Source organism: Neoarius graeffei, chromosome 21, assembly GCF_027579695.1.
Source record: "Neoarius graeffei isolate fNeoGra1 chromosome 21, fNeoGra1.pri, whole genome shotgun sequence".
Classification (NCBI taxonomy): Eukaryota; Metazoa; Chordata; class Actinopteri; order Siluriformes; family Ariidae; genus Neoarius; species Neoarius graeffei.
In genome coordinates, this window is record NC_083589.1 from 36,556,278 (window position 1) to 36,581,502 (window position 25,225).

Consider the following 25,225-nt stretch of genomic DNA (forward strand, 5'->3'; position numbering starts at 1 on the left):
AACGACATCACCTGACGTCCACCCACTTTCGCTAACTCCACCCAATGTGTCCACCCACTTCCAGCCAGCACGGTTCAGCGCGGTTGTAGTCGAAATGCAACTCCAACAGCCCCGCTCAGCCCGACTCAGCACGGCACGGCTCAGCCCGACTCAGCCGCGTTTGTAGTGGAAAAGTGGCATATGTGTCGGCCCTGTGATGACTTGGCGACTTGTCCAGGGTGTACCCCGCCTTTCGCCCGTAGTCAGCTGGGATAGGCTCCAGCTTGCCTGCGACCCTGTAGAACAGGATAAAGCGGCTACAGATAATGAGATGAGATGAGATGAGATGAGATGAGAATGTAAAATGCAAAAGTCTTGGAGTGAATGAAGTGACATGCGGCCCCTTTAAGACACTCGTGTGAGTGTGACGTCATGTCCTGCTCCAGCTCGAGCGATGGTTAAATCAACAGGAGGCGGACACGCGCGCGCTCTCCGGCTCACTGCCTCATCCGCTGTGACGGAATACACGGCGCTTCTGACCGAGCGCGCGCTGGCCAGCCGGAGCTCCAACAGCGGCCTGAGATTACCGCCTCCTGTCTGACATTTATAGCAGGTGCACAAGGACGGCTTTTCATCCGACACAGACCTCCGCGTTAATGAAACTTCGCTCCGATTCCAGAGCTGGGTAAGAGATTTACTCTCTATCCTCTCACACTACAGCAGCAGATGGACATTCTGAATCACTGTAATGAACCGACTCTTCTGAACCGACTCTTCTGAACCGAGTCAAATGAACCGACTCCTTGTAGAGGCGACCAAAATATTATTATGTAGACTGAGTGAAAATTGTTTTCACTTTGAGCAAAGAAAACAACATTTTTTGTGGTATTGAATACCTTTTGTGATGATGATAAAAACAAGTTTCAAGATTTGTTTATTTTTATGACTTTCATATAATAATAATTGTCCTGCTACGTTTGATTTGTAGATGTATGTTATTTATAAATAACCAGGGTTGTAAGTGATAACAATAATAATAAGGACCTCAGAGCAAGAAGGTCCGGGTTCGAGCCCTGTGGCCGGTGAGGGCCTTTCTGTGTGGAGTTTGCGCCGGTTTCCCCCACAGTCCAAAGACATGCAGATTAGGTTAACTGGTGACTCTAAATTGACCGTAGGTGTGAATGTGAGTGTGAATGGTTGTCTGTGTCTATGTGTCAGTCCTGTGATGACCTGGCGACTTGTCCAGGGTGTACCCCGCCTTTTGCCCGTAGTCAGCTGGGATAGGCTCCAGCTTGCCTGCGACCCTGTAGAACAGGATAAAGTGGCTAGAGATAATGAGATGGTTGGATGGGGCGGCACAGTGGTGTAGTGGTTAGCACTGTTACCTCAAAGCAAGAAGGTTCTGGGTTCGATCCCAGCAGCCAGCAAGGGCCGCTCCTTTCTGTGCGGAGTTTGCATGTTCTCCCCGTGTCCGTGTGGGTTTCCTCAGGGTGCTCCGGTTTCCCCCACAGTCCAAAGACATGCAGGTTAGGTTAACTGGTGACTCTAAATTGAGCGTAGGTGTGAATGTGAGTGTGAATGGTTGTCTGTGTCTATGTGTCAGCCCTGTGATGACCTGGCGACTTGTCCAGGGTGTACCCCGCCTTTCACCCGTAGTCAGATGGGATAGGCTCCAGCTTGTCTGCGACCCTGTAGAACAGGATAAAGGGGCTAGAGATAATGGATGGATGGATGGATGGATGGATAATAATAATGATGATGATGATTATTATTATTAACCCTGGTTACTTATCAGTAACATACATCTACAAATCAAACATGGCAGGACACTGGACAATCATTATATAAACAAATCTTGAAACTTGTGGATCGATTCACTCGGTCGCCTGAAAGAGTCGTTCAAGAAGAATCGATTCATCCGCGATTCATCCATCACCATCTGAGACCATCCAAAATGTGAATCTGGTTTCTTATGTGTTCTTTCTCTGGTAATAATCCTGCATATATGCATTATCACTGACCCTGATCATAAAAGCACTGATGAATTGTAGTTATTAAGTGTAGTATTAGATCTGAGTTGAGATGTTGATCAGGTCAGGGTCAGTTCTGTCTGTTTTCACCTCCATTCATTCCTGGGTCTTTACAGGCTCCTGCCTTTAGTTCGTTTTAACATTATTTCTAATTTTTCACAACAGAATTGTCAAATACTGTAGATTATTGCAGGAAAAATAAGCATTGGGTCCAAAACTGCGCCTTAATATCACCTGATGTAATAAATGAATAATAAATGCATTACAATACATTAGTAGCACACGAATACATAAATAGGGCATTAGAAGCACATTAAGGCCCCTATTTGCTCACTGCGATCAGCCAAAGTACTGAATGAGGCCAGATTTAGTTTTATTTCTGACTTGAAGAGAAGCCTTGAGCTGGTATAGTCCGCTCTGATCTACTCTGTTCGAGGACACGTTCTGTCAGGAAACAGTTTACACATCATTTAAGCCGGGACTTTTTGCCAACATTGTTTTCACACTTTTTCACCTGGAAATAAGGAGCGTTACTAGCTGTGTGGTTGCACAGCCAAAGTTTTACAGCTTTTTACTAAGCTCATTAGTGATCTCACTGCTGAGCGGCAGTACTAACACATTCACAGTGTGTCGTGTTTTTCTTCACCTCCACCAGTTCTTGCTGACATCATGTTCTTTCTTGCTACAACTCCAAATCAGAAGAAAGTTGTGACGGTATGTTGAAATTGAAATTAAAACCGAAAACAATGATTTGTAAATAATCCTGGACCTGTATTGCACTCAAAACAATACAACAGCACATTATTTGATATTTTAGTGTTGTATTTTTTTTTCAAAATAAACACATTTCAATTTTGATTCTTACAGCACACTTAAAAAAAAAAAAAAGTTGGGACGATAAAGCATTTACTACTTTATAATGTTGCCATTCCTTCTCACAACACTGAAAAGATGATTAGGGACTAAAGACACCAACTGTTGAAGTGTTTCAGGTGTTATTTTGTCCCATTCTTCCTGCAAACAGGTCTAAAGGTGTGCAGCAGTACGGTGTCATTGTGATCGTATTTTTAGTTTCAAAATTCTCCACAGGGGCGGCACGGTGGTGTAGTGGTTAGCGCTGTCGCCTCACAGCAAGAAGGTCCTGGGTTCGAACCCCGTGGTCGGCGAGGGCCTTTCTGTGCGGAGTTTGCATGTTGTCCGCGTGGGTTTCCTCCGGGTGCTCTGGTTTCCCCCACAGTCCAAAGACATGCAGGTTAGGTTAACTGGTGACTCTAAATTGACCGTAGGTGTGAATGTGAGTGTGAATGGTTGTCTGTGTCTGTGTGTCAGCCCTGTGATGACCTGGCGACTTGTCCAGGGTGTACCCCGCCTTTCGCCCGTAGTCAGCTGGGATAGGCTCCAGCTTGCCTGCGACCCTGCAGAGCAGGATAAAGCGGCTACAGATGATGAGATGAGATGAAAATTCTCCACACATTCTCTATGGAGGACAGAGGGGACAGGCACCCTCTTCTTCCACAGCCACGCCTTTGTAATGTGTGCAGAATGTGGTTTTGCCTGGTCTTGTTGAAATGTCCCTGGAAAAGATGTCGTCTTGTAGGCATCATAAGTTGCTGAGTCAAAACCAAAGACATCAGAACTATGAAATAACACATGGAACATATATGGAATCATGTAGGAAATAAAAAAGTGTTAAAAAACAAAACAAAAAATCTGTTTCATATTTTAGATTCTTCAAAGTAGCCAGCGTTTACCTTGATGACGCTTTGGCATTATCTTAACCAGCTTCATGAGGTCGTCACCTGGAATGCTTTTCAATTAACAGGCGCCTCGTCAAAAGTTAATTAGTGCAATTTATTGCCTTCTTAATGCATTACGACCCATCAAACAGTAAATAATAAAAATACAAATAATAAAATATCCCGATTCCACAACTGTAGTAATCCATATTATGTCAAGAACTAATTAAAGAGAAACAACATCCATTATTGCTTTCAGACATGACGTGACTTTTAATTAATAAAAAATAAAGAAAAAACATCGAATCAGAAAGTGTGTCCAAACTTTTGATTGTATATTTATTCTGACCAATCAGATTTGAGAATTCATCAGTGCTGTGGTATAAGCTTTGGTAGGCTACTGCAATTGTTCGTTTATAAAATCTGGACTCATAGTATGTGTGTATAATATTACCAGAAAAGGAAAGAAAAAAATTCAAGAACAACAATCTGTTTTCTATGGAAGTGTATTTCTGCCGCGCCAGAAAAAGAAACACAGATCAGTATCATGTTCTAATGTGAAATATTTATTGTTATAACAAGATGTTTTACATGTTATAACAAGATATTTTCATATTATTGCAACATACAAGCTAATCAGATTATAACCAGAAACGACTATTTCTCTTGTTATGACGTGATAAATTTTTGTTATAACAATCTCATCTCATTATCTCTAGCCGCTTTATCCTGTTCTACAGGGTCGCAGGCAAGCTGGAGCCTATCCCAGCTGACTACGGGCGAGAGGCGGGGTACACCCTGGACAAGTCGCCAGGTCATCACAGGGCTGACACATAGACACACAACCATTCACACTCACATTCACACCTATGGCCAATTTAGAGTCATCAGTTAACCTAACCTGCATGTCTTTGGACTGTGGGGGAAACCGGAGCACCCGGAGGAAACCCACGCGGACACGGGGAGAACATGCAAACTCCGCACAGAAAGGCCCTCGCCGGCCACGGGGCTCGAACCCGGACCTTCTTGCTGTGAGGCGACAGCGCTAACCACTACACCACCGTGCTGCCCGTTATAACAAACTGTTTCACATTATTATAATACATAGGGCCAAATTACTCAATTCTGATTGGTCAATCAAGGAGGGCTTTTTACCTTAACATGGAGTTGTATTTCTGAAATGCTATTGGCTAGTTCATTGCTTGGTTACGGTTACAAAATTAGCAAATTTTGTAAACAAAATGGCTTTTGTAAAGAAGTTCCAATAAAATTTTGTAAACTGCTTTCAAAATCCTCGTGTTGTGTCGCCGTGTCATGATGAAAGACGCTTTAGAAACTGATTCAAACGTGCAAGACAGTCTTGCGCCCTGATTGGTTCAGAAAACGTGAAATGACAAATGTTGTGAACTTGAATGGCTTCCGAAGTATGAATTTGGCCCTATATATTATAAACAAGTAATCGTATGGTTCCTCGTAAAATTAGGGATCAATTTCACTCGTGATTTCAAAGATTTTCAAAACTTCGAAATCACTCGTCAAATTAATCCATAATTTTACTCGGCCCCATATGATTACCTGTACTAACATGATATCTTGTTATAACATAAAACATTTCACTTTATAACAAGATCATTTATATTGTTAGGCTTTAACATGAAACTCATGTTTGAATGAGGAAACGGTGTGTGGAGAACAGATAAACTAAGGAATATGGCTCATTTCCACAATTTGATTAAGTTCTACTTCTGCCTGAGACCAGTTTCTCTCTTTAGAACATGAAAGGCCTCATGTTCTACCATATACGTTCTCACGTTTTGACATGAAACGTGTCACATCGTAATAAGCACATGGGAACTGTTAGGGCCTTCTAGGCTTTCAGGGAAGACCCAAACATATCAGCATTTCAAATATTATATTTAATTTCTTTTATTCTTTAATTTATTTTATAATATTATAATTATTCTCTTCTAATTCTAATTTGGCTTCAATTCTTATCAAATTTGCATCAGAAATGAAAGGGTTACTGTCCTGAAAATATTAAAATCGAGTTATCCAATGAGATGTTTCTGTTTGTGTCTAGGCTGAGAAGAGTTTCGAGCTGCTCACTCGTTGATTAGGACTTCATTGCCGGGACAGAAGGCCATGGCAGTGTATATTTATGTAGGAAGTGACAGATGAATTAACCAGTCAGATTTTGATTTATAATGGGAGGGAACAAAAATGTATCACCCTCGGCCTTCTCAAAGGTCGATGTGAGCTTAACTGCAAGTCGGCGCCGTCCGTGCAGCAGTGTAGTCACCTTCCAGCCGGTGTAGCGTTCATCAGTAGTGTTAGCAAATGCTGATAAAGTGGTCAAGCCAGTGCTATCGAGAGCAAGTAGCACAGGCTAACGACCGAGAAACTAAGATTTCTGTCTCCAGACTCTTCTTCCACACACACAGTATTTTTCACTCAGACTTAAGTATTCATTTCCCTGTGTAATTTACAGAGTTACTTTTAAAATCAACATCGACAGTGACACACAACGGAGCTACCTGGCAGCCTGATGTTAATCCTTTGCCCTGTTGCTTTTTTTGGTGTGTCTGGCTAAGTTTTAGCTGAGCTCAAGTCCCAGCTCTAATAGTAACAGTTTGCCACTGATATTAAAATACGTAGTATATTGTTATAACAAGAAAAGTTTCTTGTTATAATGTGATAAGTATGTATGTCATGATAATATAAAAATATCTTGTTAAAACGTGAAAACATCTTGCTGTTGCAGTGAAATTTTCACGTTATAACGTGATACTGTTCCGGTTTTTCTTTTTCTGGTGTGGCAGCAATATGGTTCCATAGGTTTTTTTTTTTTTTTTTAACATAGCCTTCTTTTGCAATGCTTGGCTCGTGCTTTCTTGTGCTTTGCCAGGTCCAGTTTACATAAATTATTGGCAAACAAAAGACTGTAATGTGAAAATGGGGCCACAAACACAAAGCATCTGTAGTACCACCTGATTAGATCATGAATGGGGGAAATGTTCTTCTCATCACTGAAGCACTGAGGCGTGCAGTTTGTGACCTGATAGCCGTGCCAGTAGACTGCACATTCTAACTCTGTATACTAGGGGTGTGCAAAAATATCAATACGGCGATATATCGCGATACTTTGTCTTCCGATTCAATATCGATACTCAAAATTTGAATATCGATATTTTTTCAAATAATAAAATCATGTTTCAGACGGGTTGTAAATCCAGTATGACTTCCGCACCTCCGCTCCGCGAGGTGTCACTGTGCCGCTACCTCACTGCAAGGCACTCTTCGTCTTCTCTTTTTTCCCCGGCGGTTGCAGTGAGGAAAAAAAAAACAGGCAAGCATGGCTGTTAACATAAACCTAGAGACGCCGCCGAACTTTAAGGCAGATGTTTGGAGGCACTTTGGATTCCAAAGGAAAGGAGAAAAAAAACAGTGAGCCGGACAAAGAGAATGCACTTTGCAAAACCTGTTTCACTCCAATTAAATTAAGATGCTCCAATTAAGATGCCCACTGCACTTTTCAATGTGTTTCAGACAGTGTGTTGTTCCTGCAAAATAAGCACAAGTTAAATGTTCTCCGGTATATGTTCTCAAGTTTACAAAGAACAAATTGATATTAGTGTTAGCACTGAAATGTATGTGCAGTCTGCAGTGCAAGTTTTAAGTTTTCATAAAACAATTTGATTCTGCTTGTTAAGCAGCACTGATGTGTCCATGCTTACAGAAAAGTTGATAATACTAGCACAGAAATGGGAATTTTCTGTATGTTGTAGTGAAGCAACTCTTGGTTTTGCCAGCAGTAGAATAGAGACAAATATATGTCTGGCAAGAGTGTGTAGTTATGTATGTGAAATGTAATTTTACAGTGGTCAATAAATTCTGATTTTCTTCAGTGACACAGATATCGTGATGTGGTTGAAATTTCTTGCAATATATTGATTATCGCAGAATCGCTGTACCGTGATATTATCGTTATCGTGGGCAAAATATCGCCATAGTATCGTATCGTGAGGTATCTGGTGATACCCAGCCCTAATGTATACACTGCTGTCAATGTGAAGACCTTGCTGAGAGCTGGTAGACATTGTGGCCGTTATGAACTTGAGATCTGGTAAGCAGGAGGAGTTGGAGCATTTCGTCTTCAATTCTGTCCAAGCATTCTCCTCTCGCTTCCACAGGAAGTTGTACTGGCAGTGAAATGTAATTATTCCCTTTCACGATAATGGAGTGTGAAGTGCTCTTACGCTCGTGTGTGTGTGTGTGTAAACTCACTATAGTGAAAGGTTCTCTGGAAAGGAGCAGCAGCACCTGGAGAACATCTTTGTGTGCCAGTTCTGTCAACACCAACAAGGTTTTGCTCAACAAGGCTGAGATGTGCAGGGCGCACTGAAAGGAGTTAAAAACAAATTTAATTCATTGTGAGATTACGGGCTGGGTTTAGTTTAGTGTTGACTGTAAAAGCACTGAGAATTATGAGCGGAGATATATATATTTTTTTATTTGCTTGTACAGTGAATAGCTCTATCTAGTGACAGTTACCATAGTAACAGCCACAGTAATGGTGAAAACTTGTATTAATAACAAAAAAAGATGTTATTTATTAATTGATTTATTTCATACACGTCTTAGCAAGACATTTGTATTCTCAGAATTGAACACAATTTGAATTTTTAAACATGTTGGGTGATGTGATAGCTTATATTAATACCGTGTTTATTATACCAAGCATAGATGAGAACATTCTCGAAATGTGGCTTTTGAGCTGTGCAGATGAAAAGTTGCTGGGTGGGCGGGGCTCTGCACGCTTTTGTGGTTGGCAGATGTCATGCCAAGCCTACACAAAAAGTGTCCTGTGGTCTAAGGTAACCTAGTTTATGTGAACCACATTGCAACCAGTATAACAAGACATAAGAATGTGTCACGTAAACACAAAATAAAATAAAAGCAGCTCTGCAGAACTTTGTCAGTTCTCAAAGCACAGCATAATATTCAACATATCCAACAACCTGTCGGACCTTGCTCTGCTGATCTGTGCCCCATCTGTTGCTTCCTTTTATCTGTTTGGAAGAACAAAAAACTCTAGCACAAATATGGAGCTGGTTTCCAGGGCTTTGAACCGGTTCAAGGAACGAAAACGAAAACCAGGAACTTTTTCTATTTCACATGGAACAGAAACGAAACCAGAAACTTTATTATTTTTTATGTTCCGGAACAGAAACGCTTATTAAAAATAATGGTAACCGGTTAATACCGGTTTTTATTTCGTTCCTCAAAGTTTCCGTAGCCTACAAATAAAAAAGTCATTCTTCTCCTGCGCAAGTTTCTATGACCCGCTGGGGTTCACTTCCTGTGTGACGTTCGCTGACTGAATGGAGAGAGCGGGAAGGTGGACTGCTATCACGTCTCCATGTGATAATAAGTGAATTACTGAGCGTCTAAGCAAAGAAGAGCCTGAACGATGCAACCTCCCTATTGGCTGTTTATTGGCTGTTTGTAAAAATGTATCAGTTGTTGCCCTTCCCACGGGAATCATCGCGGGCTCGAGAGACGAGACCTGACGAGTTAGTTCGTTGATAGCAGAACAGAATGTCTGGACACAAATCGGGTTTTCAGAAAAGGAAAGAAAATAAACGGAGGGTCGAAAATACAAAAAAGGAGGCAGAAAATGCAAAACGAGTTTTAAGGTAGGACAAATGGTTACTTTTCTGAGGCAGTCCGCCGTGACTGCAGGCTTTCAGTTGTGTCACTGAATGGTTACTTTTCTGAGGCAGCCCGCCGTGGCTGCCTGCAGGCTTATTTATTATAGCCCATTTAGTTAAAATAGTTGATATAAAATGTTTATAGTTATAGTTATGTGATGGTTGTCCTGATTTAGACTGGGTTTTTTTTGGGGGGGGGGGTTGCACGATGTTGCACCCCGGTCCAGATTAGGGCAGAACCGGCCCTGGCTACATTTCAGGTGTAGTTTGTTTTATGTATGTATGTACTTGTATAGATGTGTACTTGGTCTTCCAATATGGCGCCTAACAAAATCTCGCGGCGCGGTGACGTCATGCGGTAGCCCTCTATAGGGCCTGACTAGCCTTTGGTAACACACTAAACGAATTCTCTTTCATTTTTGGCACTTTTTCTGTTTGTGTAGATGGGAAGACATACTGAGAATCCAAATCGCCAACATTTGAAATAATAATTGTTTTGAATTATTTCTTGTCTTATTTAATGAAGGTTGTAATAGAATTAGCCTACATTTGGCTTAAGCTGGATGAGACAGAGACATAATTTTATAGCCATTTGTTAAACAGCTGACAGGGAACGTAATTAACCGTTCCGGGAACGAAATTTTTTTGTTCTAACCGGTTCGGGAACGTCTATTTAATGGTGGAACCCAAAACCGGAAACGTTAAAATTCCGTTTCTGTTCGGAACGAACCAATAGGAAAAAAAATTCTGGTTCAAAGCCCTGCTGGTTTCTAAACTTAACATCAAAATTCACGTCTTATAATATGTGGTTATACAATTAGTAGGTGTGTTGGCTTTCTTTTTATTAATGCAGCACCATCACAGATATGATCTTAACTTGTATACTGTATTATTCAGGCTGAAAGGAAGTCCACGTGTCTCCTGCTATGGGATTTTTCCACACTTCAATATATAGGATAAAACCAGTGTTGTATTCGAGTCACCAAACCTCAAGTCCGAGTCCAGTCTCAAGTCCCCAGTGTTCAAGTCCAAGTCATTAAAGAAAATTTCAAGTCGAGTCCGAGTCGAGTCCACTATTGATCTGAGTCGAGTCCGAGAACAAGACTCCAACTGCACCATTTGATGGTGGTTGTTGCTGCCTTTATGTGAAACTGTCTCTGCTACTGTGTCAGACTGAAGTTACTGCTCGACTGCCCCATTTTAGTTAATAGGCTACAGATAAAAAGCTTGTTCATCGCTCGGCAAGCCCCGCCCACTATCAACAGGGCAAATAACATGAGAGAGGGTTAACACTAGCGAGTTCATCGGTCCGCAAGCCCCGCCCACTATCAACAGAGAAATGAACATAGCGTGTCACTTACTTCTCTGGGTGGAGTCTCGCCAAATGATTATTGAAGTTCGAGGTTGTCCCTGTCGTCTCCTCGATAGTTCTTCTTCTACATATGGAACACATAGCAGGGCATTTTTTCCTACTGCACAAGAAGTCTGTATAAACAAAGCGGACAATCCTAGGGGCGTTCTCTCCAGGCATTTTAGCGCCATTAACGTTAGTTTGTTCCTGAACATGACGTATGAACAGGTGAATGTGCATTCTCATCTCATCTCATTATCTGTAGCCGCTTTATCCTGTTCTACAGGGTCGCAGGCAAGCTGGAGCCTATCCCAGCTGACTACGGGCGAAAGGTGGGGTACACCCTGGACAAGTTGCCAGGTCATCACAGGGCTGACACATAGACACAGACAACCATTCACACTCACATTCACACCTACGCTCAATTTAGAGTCACCAGTTAACCTAACCTGCATGTCTTTGGACTGTGGGGGAAACCGGAGCACCTGGAGGAAACCCACGCGGACACGGGGAGAACATACAAACTCCGCAAAGAAAACAGCGCTAACCACTACACCACCGTGCCGCCCTGAATGTGCATTCTCTTGCACCAAATTAGTATAAAAATTAATGTAGATATAAATATCTTGTGCCAAATTATTATGGCGTGTTGCAAAAATAAAGAAAAAATCCAAGTCCTTGTCTCCAATTTGCGAGTCTGAAAGCAGTTAATGCATGAGTCCAAGTCCGAGCCATCAGTGCTCAAGTCCAAGTCAAGTCATGGGTCCTTAAAATTAGGGCACGATTTGGACTTGAGTCCAAGTCCTGGACCCGAGTACTACAAGCCTGGATAAAATTGATATATCGAATGCTATCTTACTGCAGATTCTATGTAGAGTATGTATGACTGAAATTCGAAGCCATGCCCACACCAAGATGCTGAGAACTGGTCCTCTGACCAAGACAGTTGAGACCCACATCAAGACTTTTATTGAGACTCTGATCAAGACTCTGAATACTGAAACCCAGACCAAGACCTTGATTGTTGGAACCCAGATCAAGACATATTCAAACCTCAGCCAAGATATTGAGTAATGAGAAGACTCGGAGGACTGAGACCCAGCACTGTGCAAAATACCCCGAGAATCCAGAATTGGGTTTGCTCAGATATTTCAAACCATAACCCATTTGTGATGAAATTCATGTTGGGTATTCTCCAATCATGGAAATCCCATAAAAAAAAATCCCATAGCAGGAGGCATAGCAGGGACTTCCTTTCAGCTCAAATAATACAGTATGTATGTTGAGATCATGTCTGTGATGGTGTTAGTCAATAAACTCTCCAGATATGCTCCAGATTCTTGCAAGAATTTAAAAAGATATTTTCAGATTCTTGGGGTTTTGGTGCAGTGCAGATCAAGAGTCTGAAAGACAGTGATGGCTTAGTGGTTAGGGCTACTCATAGAAAGGTCACAATGTTTTTAAATCCCTGCCTTGCCAAGCCACTCGTGAGTAAGTCCCCTAAGATTGTTCAACTGTGTCATGTATCATTTGGAATGTTGTATAATAGCCCCAACCAATTAAGTAAAATGTAAAGGCTTCGATTGAGATTGAGGTCAAGACTATGAGACTATTGAAATCCATTCCATAACCCTGAGTACTTGTACCCAGATAAGGATTCAAAGTATTGAGACCCAGAACAAGAAGACTGTATGAAAGTGCATAATATGTCAGATCTGGTCATTTTATTCTGCACGAGTGACCAGTGCTTACCTTTGGTATAAAATATCAGTGATTTGCTGGTTTTGTAGAGGTTCTTTGTGTGAAGTGTGATATGTACAGTAGGGTTGGGCGGTATTACGGTAAGAAGGTATCCCGAGGTATCCAAAAGTACCAACGGTATCGGTCTCATTACCGTCATTTAAAAAAAATATATAATATCTAAAATATGGAGTACATGAGGTCATAATATAAAATAATAAATTGAAGATCATCCCAAATAACTGTGTGATCGTATTTTCACTAATTCTATCAATTTCCTAAAGAAGTTCTCATCGCGTGCAGGGTTGTTTGTTGTTACCATGGCAACCCTGCGTGACATTTAGAGTCTGACAGAAAGCTTCGCAAGAGACTGAGACCGGGGGTGTCATGGCTTAGATGGCTAAGGCACCGTACCATAAATCTGGGGACCCGGGTTCGATTCCGACCCGAGGTTATTTCCCGATCCCGTCTCTCTCTCCCCTGCTCGTTTCCTGTCTCTCTATACTGTCCTATCTAAAAAAAAAAATAGAGACTGAGACCGCGGTTGAAAGATGGCAAGTCAAGATAACGAGTTAGTGGCAAAAAAAAATACAACATCGGCAGTGTGGCAGTATTTTGGTTTCAAACCAAACGAAAAATCTAATATGTCCCCTAAGGCACACCATAGCCTGGGGTACTCCACTTCCACAAGATCTCTCCAATGAGTTGTGTTTTGAGTAGGTTACATGAGTAACAACAAGGTAAAATAATATAACGTATGACATTTGGGATGTGGGTAATAAACGTTTGAAATGTCATCTACTGAAGAAACGGAAGAAAACATCGTAGCGTAAACTGTTAGGTTTCTGGTGGGAATTAGCAATGCGCTTGCTATCTTTGTTGGGTGTGTTAAACCGTATGGATTTAAGTGGAATAATTGTAAGGAGTTATGTGATCAAGACAACGTTTTAAGCAAGGTAAGGCCATTTGATGATTAATTTCCCCGCCATGGCATGACGTGGGCCCATATGATTTTGCCTTGTGCAGCTATCACGCATTTGAATTAGGTTCGCCTCATTTGCGCTGAAGAATATGGTTTATCGCGCAGTCTAAACGGACTTGGGTGTTGGTTGATTCTTTTTCTTTTTTTTATTTCCCATGCTTGAAAGGGTATGATCCTGGTCATCGTGTACTTTTTTTTTGATGGAGTAGGTGAAATAGTGCTCCAAATGGCGTTTCAACGCAGACATGTGTAAACGACAGTTGAATGCTATTTTCAAGATGAAGGAAGAGTTTCGTGATGCTTTGAAATATCTCTTAATCCATTCATCAATGCACAAAATTCGCTTTGCTGCTTAATCCATACCACAATGCACACAATTCGCTATGCTGCTTTTAAATAGTACCTTTGAGGCATAGGCGCACGTTACACAGTAGGCCGAAACAAAATATTATTTTTTTCTCGGTAATACCGTATACCCCGGGAAAACACAGACAGTTTAAAGGTATCAAAATTTGGATACCGCCCAACCCTAATGTACAGTTTTCTCATGTCACTACATATGAAGAATCAGTATGAAAATGACAAAACTAGGAAGTTTGCTGTATGACTGGCTCCCAGAACGAGACTCTGAGTATAGAGACTCAGATCAAGACTAAAACCAGATTACCACCAAGACTAAAACCATATTACTGTACCACACAGTCCAAGACTCAGACCAGAATACCACCCAGACCAAAACTCAGACCAGATTACCACCCAGACCAAGAATCAGACCAAAATACCACCAAGCTTCAGACCAGATTACCACCCAGACCAAGCCTCAAACCAGATTGCCACCAAGCCTCAGACTAGATTACCAACCAGCCCAAGACTCAGACCAGATTACTACCCAGACCAAGACTAATACCATATTACCACCCAGATAAAGACTCCGACAAGATTACCACTCAGATGATGTCTCAGACCAGTGTGAAACCCACATAGCGATTTAGCTCAGCTTGAGACCCACACCAAGACTTATTTCAGAGTGAGACCCAGACTGAGACTATATCAGTTGGGATCCAGACCAAAAATTTGACTATTGAGACCCAAACCAAGATGGCGGGAAAACAGTGCACAATGCATTCAATGCAGAAATTTTATTTTGCAGTAATAACACGTGCTTCTTTCTGGCATCATGCCAGTTGTTGTTTTATAGGTGCTCTTTCACACAATGTGTTCTATGACATGACGCTCCATGTGAAGGATTGGTATAGAAATGGCAAAACTAGGAATTGTTCCAAATTAGCTGCACTGAAGTGTGCTTCCTGTGTGTAGCCATGCCAATACTTTGTCATTATGTGGATGTGAGCTTTGCTTTCTCCTGTTGACTCTGTCTGATGAGTCACAGACTGATCCTGTCTCTCACTTTCATCACTCACCAACACCTCCACAGAGCTTAGTCATGGCAGGGGAATTGGGTCACCTCTTACAGCAGTTCTTAATAATAATAATAATAATAATAATAATAATAATAAAATTGGTGGCATGGTGGTGTAGTGGTTAGCACAGTCACCTCACAGCAAGAAGGTTCCGGGTTCGAACCCAGCGGCCGGCAAGGGCCTGTGAGTTTGCATGTTCTCCCTGTGTTTGCGTGGGTTTCCTCCAGGTGCTCTGGTTTCCCCCACAATCCAAAGACATGCAGTTAGGTTGACGTGGGGCAGCCCTTGAGGTGCTGAGGTGCCCTTGAGCAAGGTACCTGACCCCTGACTGCTCCCTGGGTGCTGTGTCTGGCTGCCCACTGCTCTGGATGTGTGTGTGTGTGTGTTCACTGCTTCAGATGGGTTAAATGCAGAGGATGAATTTCACTGTGCTTGAAGTGTGCATGTGACAAATAAAGGTTTCTTCTTTGTGTGGAGTTTGCATGTTTTCCTTGTGTCGGTTTCCTTCCACAGTCCAAAGACATGTGGATTAGGTCGATTGGCTACTCTAAATTGCCCATGGGTGTGAATGTGTACCTGCCACCAGATGAGGGTTTGGGTCCCTCTGGTGTGCCATAACTGCCCAAGAGAATTCAGGGAAGCTAGTTGATAGCTTCGTGGATCGCTGACCCTCAGCTGTGGGGATGGCAACAGACAGAATAATAAAATTTATTTATTTATTTATTTATTTATTTAGGGCGGCACGGTGGTGTAGTGGTTAGCGCTGTCGCCTCACAGCAAGAAGGTCCTGGGTTCGAGCCCCGGGGCCGGCGAGGGCCTTTCTGTGCGGAGTTTGCATGTTCTCCCCGTGTCCGCGTGGGTTTCCTCCGGGTGCTCTGGTTTCCCCCACAGTCCAAAGACATGCAGGTTAGGTTAACTGGTGACTCTAAATTGACCGTAGGTGTGAATGTGAGTGTGAATGGTTGTCTGTGTCTATGTGTCAGCCCTGTGATGACCTGGCGACTTGTCCAGGGTGTACCCCGCCTTTCGCCCATAGTCAGCTGGGATAGGCTCCAGCTTGCCTGCGACCCTGTAGAACAGGATAAAGCGGCTAGAGATAATGAGATGAGATTTATTTATTTAACCCAAAGTGCCCGAAAAAAAGGAAAAAAAGAAGCAAGAACATAAACAATGTTAAAAATGGTATAATTTCAGCAATATTGTAAAGATGAAAAGTTTGATTTTTGCTTAAGTTATTAATATGCAGTTGAAATGAGAGCTGGGTATCAAAATATGATTCAGAGTTCTGAACCGGAGGCAGGAGATACTAGATTGTTGCCTGTAGCTAGGCTTAAACAGTTTAGTTTAATTATTTTACTAATGGATGATTGTCCCAATCCCAGTGACTTTGTAACCACTGTTTTTAAATAGATGGGTTTCAGAAAGTTGTGCTGCATCCATATTTTGATGTCATTTAAGCAAGCAGAGAGGATCATGGTGAAATGAGTCATGTTACTTTTATGTGGATATGAAAATTTGTAGCTTTGTCAATCTACGTACCAGTGAAATCCTGGTACAGTTCGTGTTACATTTCCAAGTAGCAGTGCCAGTGCCACACTACAGTAAAACATCACTGTTTTGGATGGCAAGGTAGCACAACATTATAATCTCTTATTGTCACATTGGATGTGAGGTGCATGGTGTGAACGTGAAAGAGTTCTTTAGTTATTTTTTTTTTATCTGTTTTCTTTTTGCAGAGTTGGCGTACACCATGTTAAGATAAAGCCTAAGCTGGCTGTGTTGAACATGCTAAAGAGGCTGGACAAAATAAGGTTCCGAGGGTCGAAGCGTGATGAGTTCCTGGATCTGGCTGAGTCACCGACAGCCTCGGATAACGAAGGCATCGAGGACATTCTGATGAAGCCTCGGCTTTCCTTACGAGACCCAGAAGAGCTGAAAGAACCAGTAAGTTGATCATACTAAACTCGAATACAGATAGCCTTTGAATCCATTTATAATTCAGATGTAGATGGGCTTATTCGGTTAGTCTTACCTAACTCAGATTAAACATTTTTTCAAATCGAGTTAGTGTCACACAATTTCAGTTCATTTAGAATGGCCTTCTGTAGCTGGGAAAGCCATGGCCTAATGGTTAGAAGAGCAGCTTTGGGACCACAAGGTCACTGGTTTGATTCCCTGGACCAGTAAGAATGGATGAAGTGCCCTTGAGCAAGGCACCTAACCCCCAAGCTGCTCTGGGTATTTTGTACGTCCCTCTGGATAAGAGCGTCTGCTAAATGCCAGTAATGTAACTCAATTAGTGACCACTCAAACCCTGTTAACCAAAACAGATGACTTAGTTAAGCCAAATTAATTTCAGTTAACTTTACTGTAACTCAAATCAAATAAGCTGTCACTCAAATCTGGTTAGCCTTACCTAACCAGAAAACGGTTAACTTTACTCAGTTTAAATTTGGTTAGCCTTAGCTACTGTAACTCAAACCCAAGTTGCCATCACTCATTACATTACATTAATGGCATTCACTCAGAGCAATATACAACATACTCAGGGTAGCCTGGGGAGCAACTACAGTGCCTTGCAAAAGTATTCATACCCCTTGAACTTTTTCACATTTTTCCACCTTACAACCACAAACTTAAAAGTTTTTTATTGAGATTTTATGTGATAGACCAACACAGAGTAGCACATAACTGTGAAGTGAAACGAAAATGATAAATGGTCTTCAAAATTTTAAGCAAATAAAAATCTGAAAACTGTGGTGTGCATTAGTATTCAGCCCCCTGTACTCTGATACCTCTAAATACAATCCAGTGCAATCAATTGCCTTCAGAAGTCATCTAATTAGTTAATAGAGTCCTACTGTGTGTAATTTACTCTCAGCATAAATACACTTGTTCTGTGAAGGCCTCAGTGGTTAGTTAGAGAACACTGAAGAACAAACAGCATCATGAAGCCCAAATAACTCACCAGACAGGTCAGGGATAAAGTTCTGGAGAAGTTTAAAGCAGGATTAGGTTATAAAAAAAAATCCCAAGCTCTGAACATCTCAAGAAGCACTGTTCAATCCATCATTCAAAAATGGAAAAAGTATGGCACAACTGCAAACCTACCAAGACATGGCCGTCCACCTAAACTGACAGAGCGAGCAAGGAGAGCACTGGTCAGAGAAGCAGCCAAGAGGCCCATGATCACTCTGGAGGAGCTGCAGAAATCCACAGCTCAGGTGGGAGAATCTGTGCACAGGACAACTAAGTCGTACACTCCACAAATCTGGCCTTTTTGGAAGAGTGGCAAGAAGAAAGCCATTGTTGAAAGACAGGCGTAAGAAGTCCCATTTGCAGTTTGCCAGAAGCCATGTAGGGGACACAGCAAACATGTGGAAGAAGCTGCTTTGGTCAGATGAGACCAAAGTTGAACTTTTTGGCCTAAATGCAAAGCGCTATGTGTGGCGGAAAACTAACACTGCTCATCACCCTGCACACACCATCCCCACTGTGAAACATGGTGATGGCAGCATCATGCTATGGGGATGCTTTTCTTCAGCAGGGACAGGGAAGCTGGTCAGAGTTGATGGGAAGATGGATGGAGCTAAATACAGGGCAATCCTGGAAGAAAACCTGTTGGAGGCTGCAAAAGACTTGAGACTGGGAAGGAGATTCACCTTCCAGCAAGACAATGACCCTAAACATACAGCCAGAGCTACAATGGAATGGTTTAGATCAAAGAATATTCATGTGTTAGAATGGCCCAGTCAAAGTCCAGACCTAAATCCCATTGAGCATCTGTGGCAAGACTTGAAAATTGCTGTTCACAGACGCTCTCCATCCAATCTGGCTGAGCTTGAGCTATTTTGCAAAGAAGAATGGGCAAAAATTTCAGTGTCTAGATGTGCAAAGCTGGTAGAGACATACCACAAAAGACTTGCAGCTGTAATTGCAGCAAAAGGTGGCTCGACAAAGTATTGACGCAGGGGGGCTGAATACTAATGCACACCACAGTTTTCAGATTTTTATTTGTTTAAAATTTTGAAGACCATTTATCATTTTCGTTTCACTTCACAATTATGTGCTACTCTGTGTTGGTCTATCACATAAAATCTCAATAAAAAAAAACTTTTAAGTTTGTGGTTGTAAGGTGGAAAAATGTGAAAAAGTTCAAGGGGTGTGAATACTTTTGCAAGGCACTGTAGTTGGGGGTTAGGTGCCTTACTCAAGGGCACTTCAGCCATTCCTGCTGGTCCAGGGAATCAAACCGGTGACCATTTGGCCCCAGAGCTACTTCTCTAACCATTAGGCCATGGCTTCCCCTCAAACCTGGTTAGCCATAGAAAACACACACTCAATTTCAATTCACTTATCCTTACCCTTATCTAACTCAAATTCAATTACCTTACTTAACTCAAATCCAGCTTTTATGTCTTATTCAAAACTAAAACTCGGCTAGCTTTACCAAACTTAAATACAGCTGACGCATTGTGAGGCCATTCAAATAACGGTTTTAATATTCTCCCGTGAATTTTTGTTTACTTGTTATTTTTGGAATGATTTTGTCTCTATGTCTGTCTGGATGAAAGAAGCAGTCAGAAACAGTCTCAATTACTAGACATGGCCAAGGTCACGGTCTGACACGGTCTTTGTTACCACTTATTTTGTATGTCTGAGGTTTATTAGATGGTGCGTTATGTAAAACGTCTTACCTAACTAACAGCACCAGACTACTAGCAGTAGATTAATTTTGTTAAAGGAATCTGTCGCTTGTTTTTTTTGCTGCATTGGAAATGTGATTCTTTGAGTCATAACTGAGTGGGACAGTGGGCAGAATGCACTCGATATCAACAACAAGTGTCTCGTTTCTACTAAACACAGAGGCAGGTGTTGTTTGGTAAACTGCCCGGTGCCTGGCATGTGGTGTTGTATTAATTGAGCAAATTCAGCCCTGAGAGATGGATAGATGGTCTGGTGTTGATGGACATTCAGCCAAGAGCTTGCTTGACGCCCTTGCCTTCCTGTTTATTCAGTCCGCTTCCTGTTGACTTTGCACTGAGGGAAGATCCAATAGATTAAACACGCCACCATGACCAAGCCTGGCGTCTCCATCAATAGACAGAGATGAGCTCACGGCCAGAGAGACTCCAAATGTAATTGCTCCATAGTCTAACTATTCTTGATTAATTACCTAGTCGTACTTTATGGATAATAGATGAAGCCTGTGCTGAAACGTGATTTATCTTGGAGATGTTCTGGGACTTTTAAGAGATTAAACCCTGCATCTGTGTAATGTGATCCACATGGAGTGTGTCCTTTTGTGTTCTGTTTATTTCTGAAGCATTTCCCATGATGAAACATATTAGATTAGTCATCATGTTGTGTAAGCGCCATGTGAGGACACTTTCTCTTTCTTATCTTCCACAGTGCCAGCTGACCTTGCACTTTTGCTATTTCTTTATTTCTCGGTTCAACTTCTTTATTTATTCTTTAATCTTAAATCTTTTGTATTGATTTATGTTTTGTTTGTTTTGCTCTGTTCCTCATGTTTTTTCTCTTTTTTCCTTCCATTCCATTCTCCTTTTCTGTTCTCTCTCTCTCTCTCTCTCTCTCTCTCTCTCTCTCTCTCTCTTTCAGTCTTGAGTATTCTATTTAGCTTTCCCCCTCATCTCTTCTAATCTTCTCTTCTCCTCTCCTCTCCTCTCCTCTCCTCTCCTCTAATCTCTTCTCCTCTCCTCTCCTCTCCTCTCCTCTCCTCTCCTCTCCTCTCCTCTCATCTCCTTCTCTTCTCCTCTCCTCTCATCTCTTTTCTTCTCTTCTCATCTCCTTCTCCTCTCATCTCTTCTCTTCTTCTCTCATCTCTTTTCTTCTCTTTTCCTCTCTTCTCCTCTCTTCTCTTCTCCTCTCTTCTCTTCTCTCATCTCTTTTCTTCTCTTCTCCTCTCCTCTCCTCTCCTCTCCTCTCCTCTCCTCTCCTCTCTTCTCCTCTCATCTCTCCTCTCCTCCTCTCTTTTCTTTTCTCTTCTCCTCTCATCTCTTCTCCTCTCTTCTCTTCTCTTCTTCTCCTCTCATCTCTCCTCTTCTCTTCTCCTTTCTTCTCTTCTCTCCTCTCATCTCTTCTCTCTTCTTTCATCTCTTTTCTTCTCTTCTCTCCTCTCATCTCTTCTCCTCTCATCTCTCCTCTCCTCTCTCTTCTCTTCTCTTCTCTTCTCTTCTCTTCTCTTCTCTTCTCTTCTCTTCTCTTCTCATGGGTGGTGGACAGAGAGTGGGTGTTTGTGTGAAAGTTCTCTGTGGAGGAGGAACCGATTGCTCCCTGCTCTATTTCTTCCAGTGTTGTTTTCGGTTTCTTTTCTTTTTTTTCCACAGAGCTGCCTCCTGTAAAACCACATTGCAGTTTAAAATAGTTTTTGACCCTTTGAGCTGAAATGTGTGGTGATCTAATGCGATCGTCTAATGTGGGTTAGAGTGAAAGTGTCTGGTGTGATGTAATTATTAAAAAAAGGGGAAAAAAACCTGTACATATAAAAGATACATTCAGAAGTTCTGCAAAATGATATTGTAGGAATCACACACAACCAAAAAATAATATTGAAATAATTTGATTTATTTGTTTAGTTATAGCTTCTACATTGTTTGTTGTTTAAATGTAAGACTTTGTCTCAATTTGGATAATAATTAGATCAGCTGAAGCAAATAAGCGAATGTGAGAAGTTCTTCTACAAACATGAATGTCATTTTATCAGTTGCGGAGGTGTTTTTGTTCTATATCTTAGTGTCAGTAAAAGTATATCGTTTTATTGTAAATGATTGAAATGCTGTTGTTATAAAGTAAAGAAGAAGAAGAAGCCTTTATTTATTTATTGCACATGCACTCAGGCACACAGTGAAATTCCTGTTCTGCATTTAACCCATCTGAAGCAGTGAACACGCACATGCGCACACACAAGTGAGCAATGAACAAACACACATACCCAGAGCAGTGGGCAGCTATGCTACAACGCCCAGGGAGCAGTTGGGGGTTAGGTGCCTTGCTCAAGGGCACTTCAGCCCAACCTTCAGGCCTATAGCTGCCTCATGTTAACCTAACCTGAATGTCTTTGGACTGTGGGGGAAACCGGAGCACCTGAAGGAAACCCACACAGACACGGGGAGAACATGCAAACTCCACATAGAAAGGCCCCCATTGGCCACTGGGCTCGAACCCAAAACCTTCTTGCTGTGAGGTGACAGTGCTAACCACTACGCCACCGTACCGCCTTTATTTTTTTAAAATATATTTCACGCATGTATGAACCGTGTCAGCATCACTGCAGGAACAGTGCCTTGCTGTTTAACTCCAGAGATGCTGGTCTGCTATCCGGAGACTATATTCTCACCTGCCCTTCCTTTGACCGCTACTGTATGTAATTGAGTAAGGCTTCAACCCTAAGTGGCTCTACAGTGGCTACAGAGCAGAACCCTGTACCCCCTGTTTCAACCTGTTTGTTTGGAAAAGAGCAAGAAGAAAGGCTAGGAAACATCATATTCCAGTGTAACTACAGAAAAACATTGGGTTCTGATGCCCCTACATGTCACTTCTCAAACCATAGCATCTTTCCTTTAAGGAAAAAGAATTAAATGGAACTTCAAATGGGTCCATATGTTTCAGTCTCATTATGTTGCTGTGGTCACGTTTTAATTTCTCTCATTTGGCTGCGGTTGGAGGGCTGACAGTCATTTGTAGAGCTATTTATAATAGTGTAGTGGGTGAAATGATTATGACTGCAGTACTCATTTCATTTCATTTCAGTTGTGACTTAACTTGGAGTCATTTATCTGCTTTTGTGAAGGGATTTGGGGTAAAGCTGAAGAAAGTTCAAGTGTGTACAGTAGAAACATGATTCCACAGAACTAACAAGCACAGAACGGCAATAAATGTGCAAAATATTATACATCTTCATATCTCAATTTACAGTTTTACATTTTCTAATTTGAGACAATTTAAAACAAACTATAAACGCTCAAATATTGTGTTTAAAAATGCCTGACTGTGAATTTAGGGGTAGTTTAAAACACTGAGTCATTGAATATCTATGATTTGATTTATTTTTTTATTTTTTAATTTGATATTTTTTTCATCGTAAATTTCTCAAGGCCCATGTTACTTCCTCTTTCATGTGAGAAGTCAAACAAGAGTCAGCAGGACAGGACAATATGCATATCATTTGAATGAGTAGCACATGCTCTTGCCAATTCCTGTAAGTTCCACATTCAACAATAGCCCTCTTATTATCTTTCCATAGCCCTTTTATCATCTCTCTGAGATAACAGGGCTTGGGCTCAGCGCTCTAACCATGATATTTTTAGGTCAGTCCAATCCAGTTTGAGACTTTGGTCAACGTATAACTGAAGAAAATAACCTTAGGGTGTAAAAATTTATGCACTGTTGTACGATTTATACACTGATCAGCCATTACATTAAAACCACTGACAGGTGAAGTTAATAGCATTGATTCTCTCATTACAATGGCACCTGTCAAGGGGTGGGGTATATTAGGCAGCAAGAGAACAGTCAGTTCTCGAAGTTGATGAGTTGGAAGCAGGAAAAATGGGCAAACGTAAGGATCTGAGTAATTTTGACAAGGGCCAAATTGTGATGGCTAGACGACTGGGTCTGAGCATCTCCAAAATAGCCGGTCTAGCAGGGTGTAGAATTCCTAGCAACTACCAAAAGTGGTCCACGGAAGGACAACCAGTGACAGGGTCAGGGACACCTAAGGCTCATTGGTGCCTATGTGGGGCGAAAGTTAGTCTGTCTGGTCTGATCCCACAGAAGAGTTACTGCAGCACAATTTTGCTGAAAAAGTTAATGCTGTCTATGATAGAAAGGTGTCAGAACACACAGTGCATCATAGTTTGCTGTTTATGGGGCTGTGTAGCCTCAGACCAGTCAGAGTGCCCATGCTGACCCCTGTCCACCACTGAAAGCACCTACAATGGCCACTTGAGCATCATAACTGGACCATGGAGTAACGAAAGAAGGTGTCCTGGTCTGATGAATCACATTTTCTTTTACATCATGTGGACGGCCGGGTGCATGTGTGTCACTTACCTGGAGAAGAGATGGCACCAGGATGTACTATGGGAAGAAAGCAAGCCAGTGGAGAAAGTGTGATGCTCTGGGCAGTGTTCTGCTGAGAAACCTTGGGTCCTGGTATCCATGTGGATGTTACTTTGACACATACCACCTACCTAAACAGACCAAGTTGTTGCAGACCAAGTTCAATCCTTCATGGCAGTGGTATTCCCTAATGGCAGTGGGCTCTTTCAGCAGGATAATGCTCCCTGCCACACTGCAAAAATTGTTCAGCAATGGTTTGAGGAACATGACAAAAAGTTCAAGGTGTTGACTTGGCCTCCAAATTCCCCAGATCTCAATCCGATCAAGCATGTGCTGGACAAACAAGTCTGATCTATGGGGACCCACATCACAACTTATAGGACGTAAAGGATCTGCTGCTAATGTCTTGGTGCCAGATACCACAGCACACCTTCAGAGGTCTTGTGGAGTCCATGCCTTGATGGGTCACAAGGGGGACCTACACAATATTAGGCAAGTAGTTTTACTGTTATGTCTGATCAGTGTATACATTTATACACATTAAAGTCGACAAAAAATACTTAACAAAGGAAAATACATAATGATTAATTACTTGCAGTAATGGAAGAGTCGGCCTGTGTTATAGAAATACCAGTAATAGCAGAAATATTCTCAGAAGTTATTGTTAGATTGATATCACATCCAGGGCTTTGAACCAGTTCAAGGAACGAAAACGAAAACCGGGAACTTTTCCTATTTCACATGGAACAGAAACGAAACCAGAAACTTTATTATTTTTTATGTTCCGGAACAGAAACGCTTATTAAAAATAATGGTAACCGGTTAATACCGGTTTTTATTTCGTTCCTCAAAGTTTCCGTAGCCTACAAATAAAAAAGCCATTCTCCTCCTGCGCAAGTTTCTATGACCCGCTGGGGTTCACTTCCTGTGTGACGTTCGCTGACTGAATGGAGAGAGCGGGAAGGTGGACTACTATCACTTCTCCATGTGATATTATTATGTGAGTAAGTGCATTACTGAGTGTCTGAACAAAGAAGAGCCTGAACGTTGCAACCTCCCTATTGGCTGTTTATTGGCTGTTTGTAAAAATGTATCAGTTGTTGCCCTTCCCACGGGAATCATCGCGGGCTCGAGAGACGAGACCTGACGAGTTAGTTCGTTGGTAGCAGAACAAAATGTCTGGACACAAAT

The 25,225-nt window shown here is 41.8% G+C and overlaps 1 protein-coding gene across 4 annotated transcripts in view; it reads left to right on the forward strand.

Moving 5' to 3' along the window:
* Window positions 1-445: 445 nt before the first annotated feature.
* gramd4a (GRAM domain containing 4a) overlaps window positions 446-25,225 on the forward strand; it is an 87,337-nt gene continuing 62,557 nt past the window's right edge. For all 4 annotated transcript variants that reach the window (XM_060903054.1, XM_060903055.1, XM_060903056.1 and 1 more), the window contains exons 1-2: window positions 446-664; window positions 16,687-16,894. In XM_060903054.1, coding sequence (XP_060759037.1) covers window positions 636-664; window positions 16,687-16,894 — 237 coding nt within the window. In that variant the 5' untranslated portion in view covers window positions 446-635. The remainder of the gene's footprint in view (window positions 665-16,686; window positions 16,895-25,225) is intronic.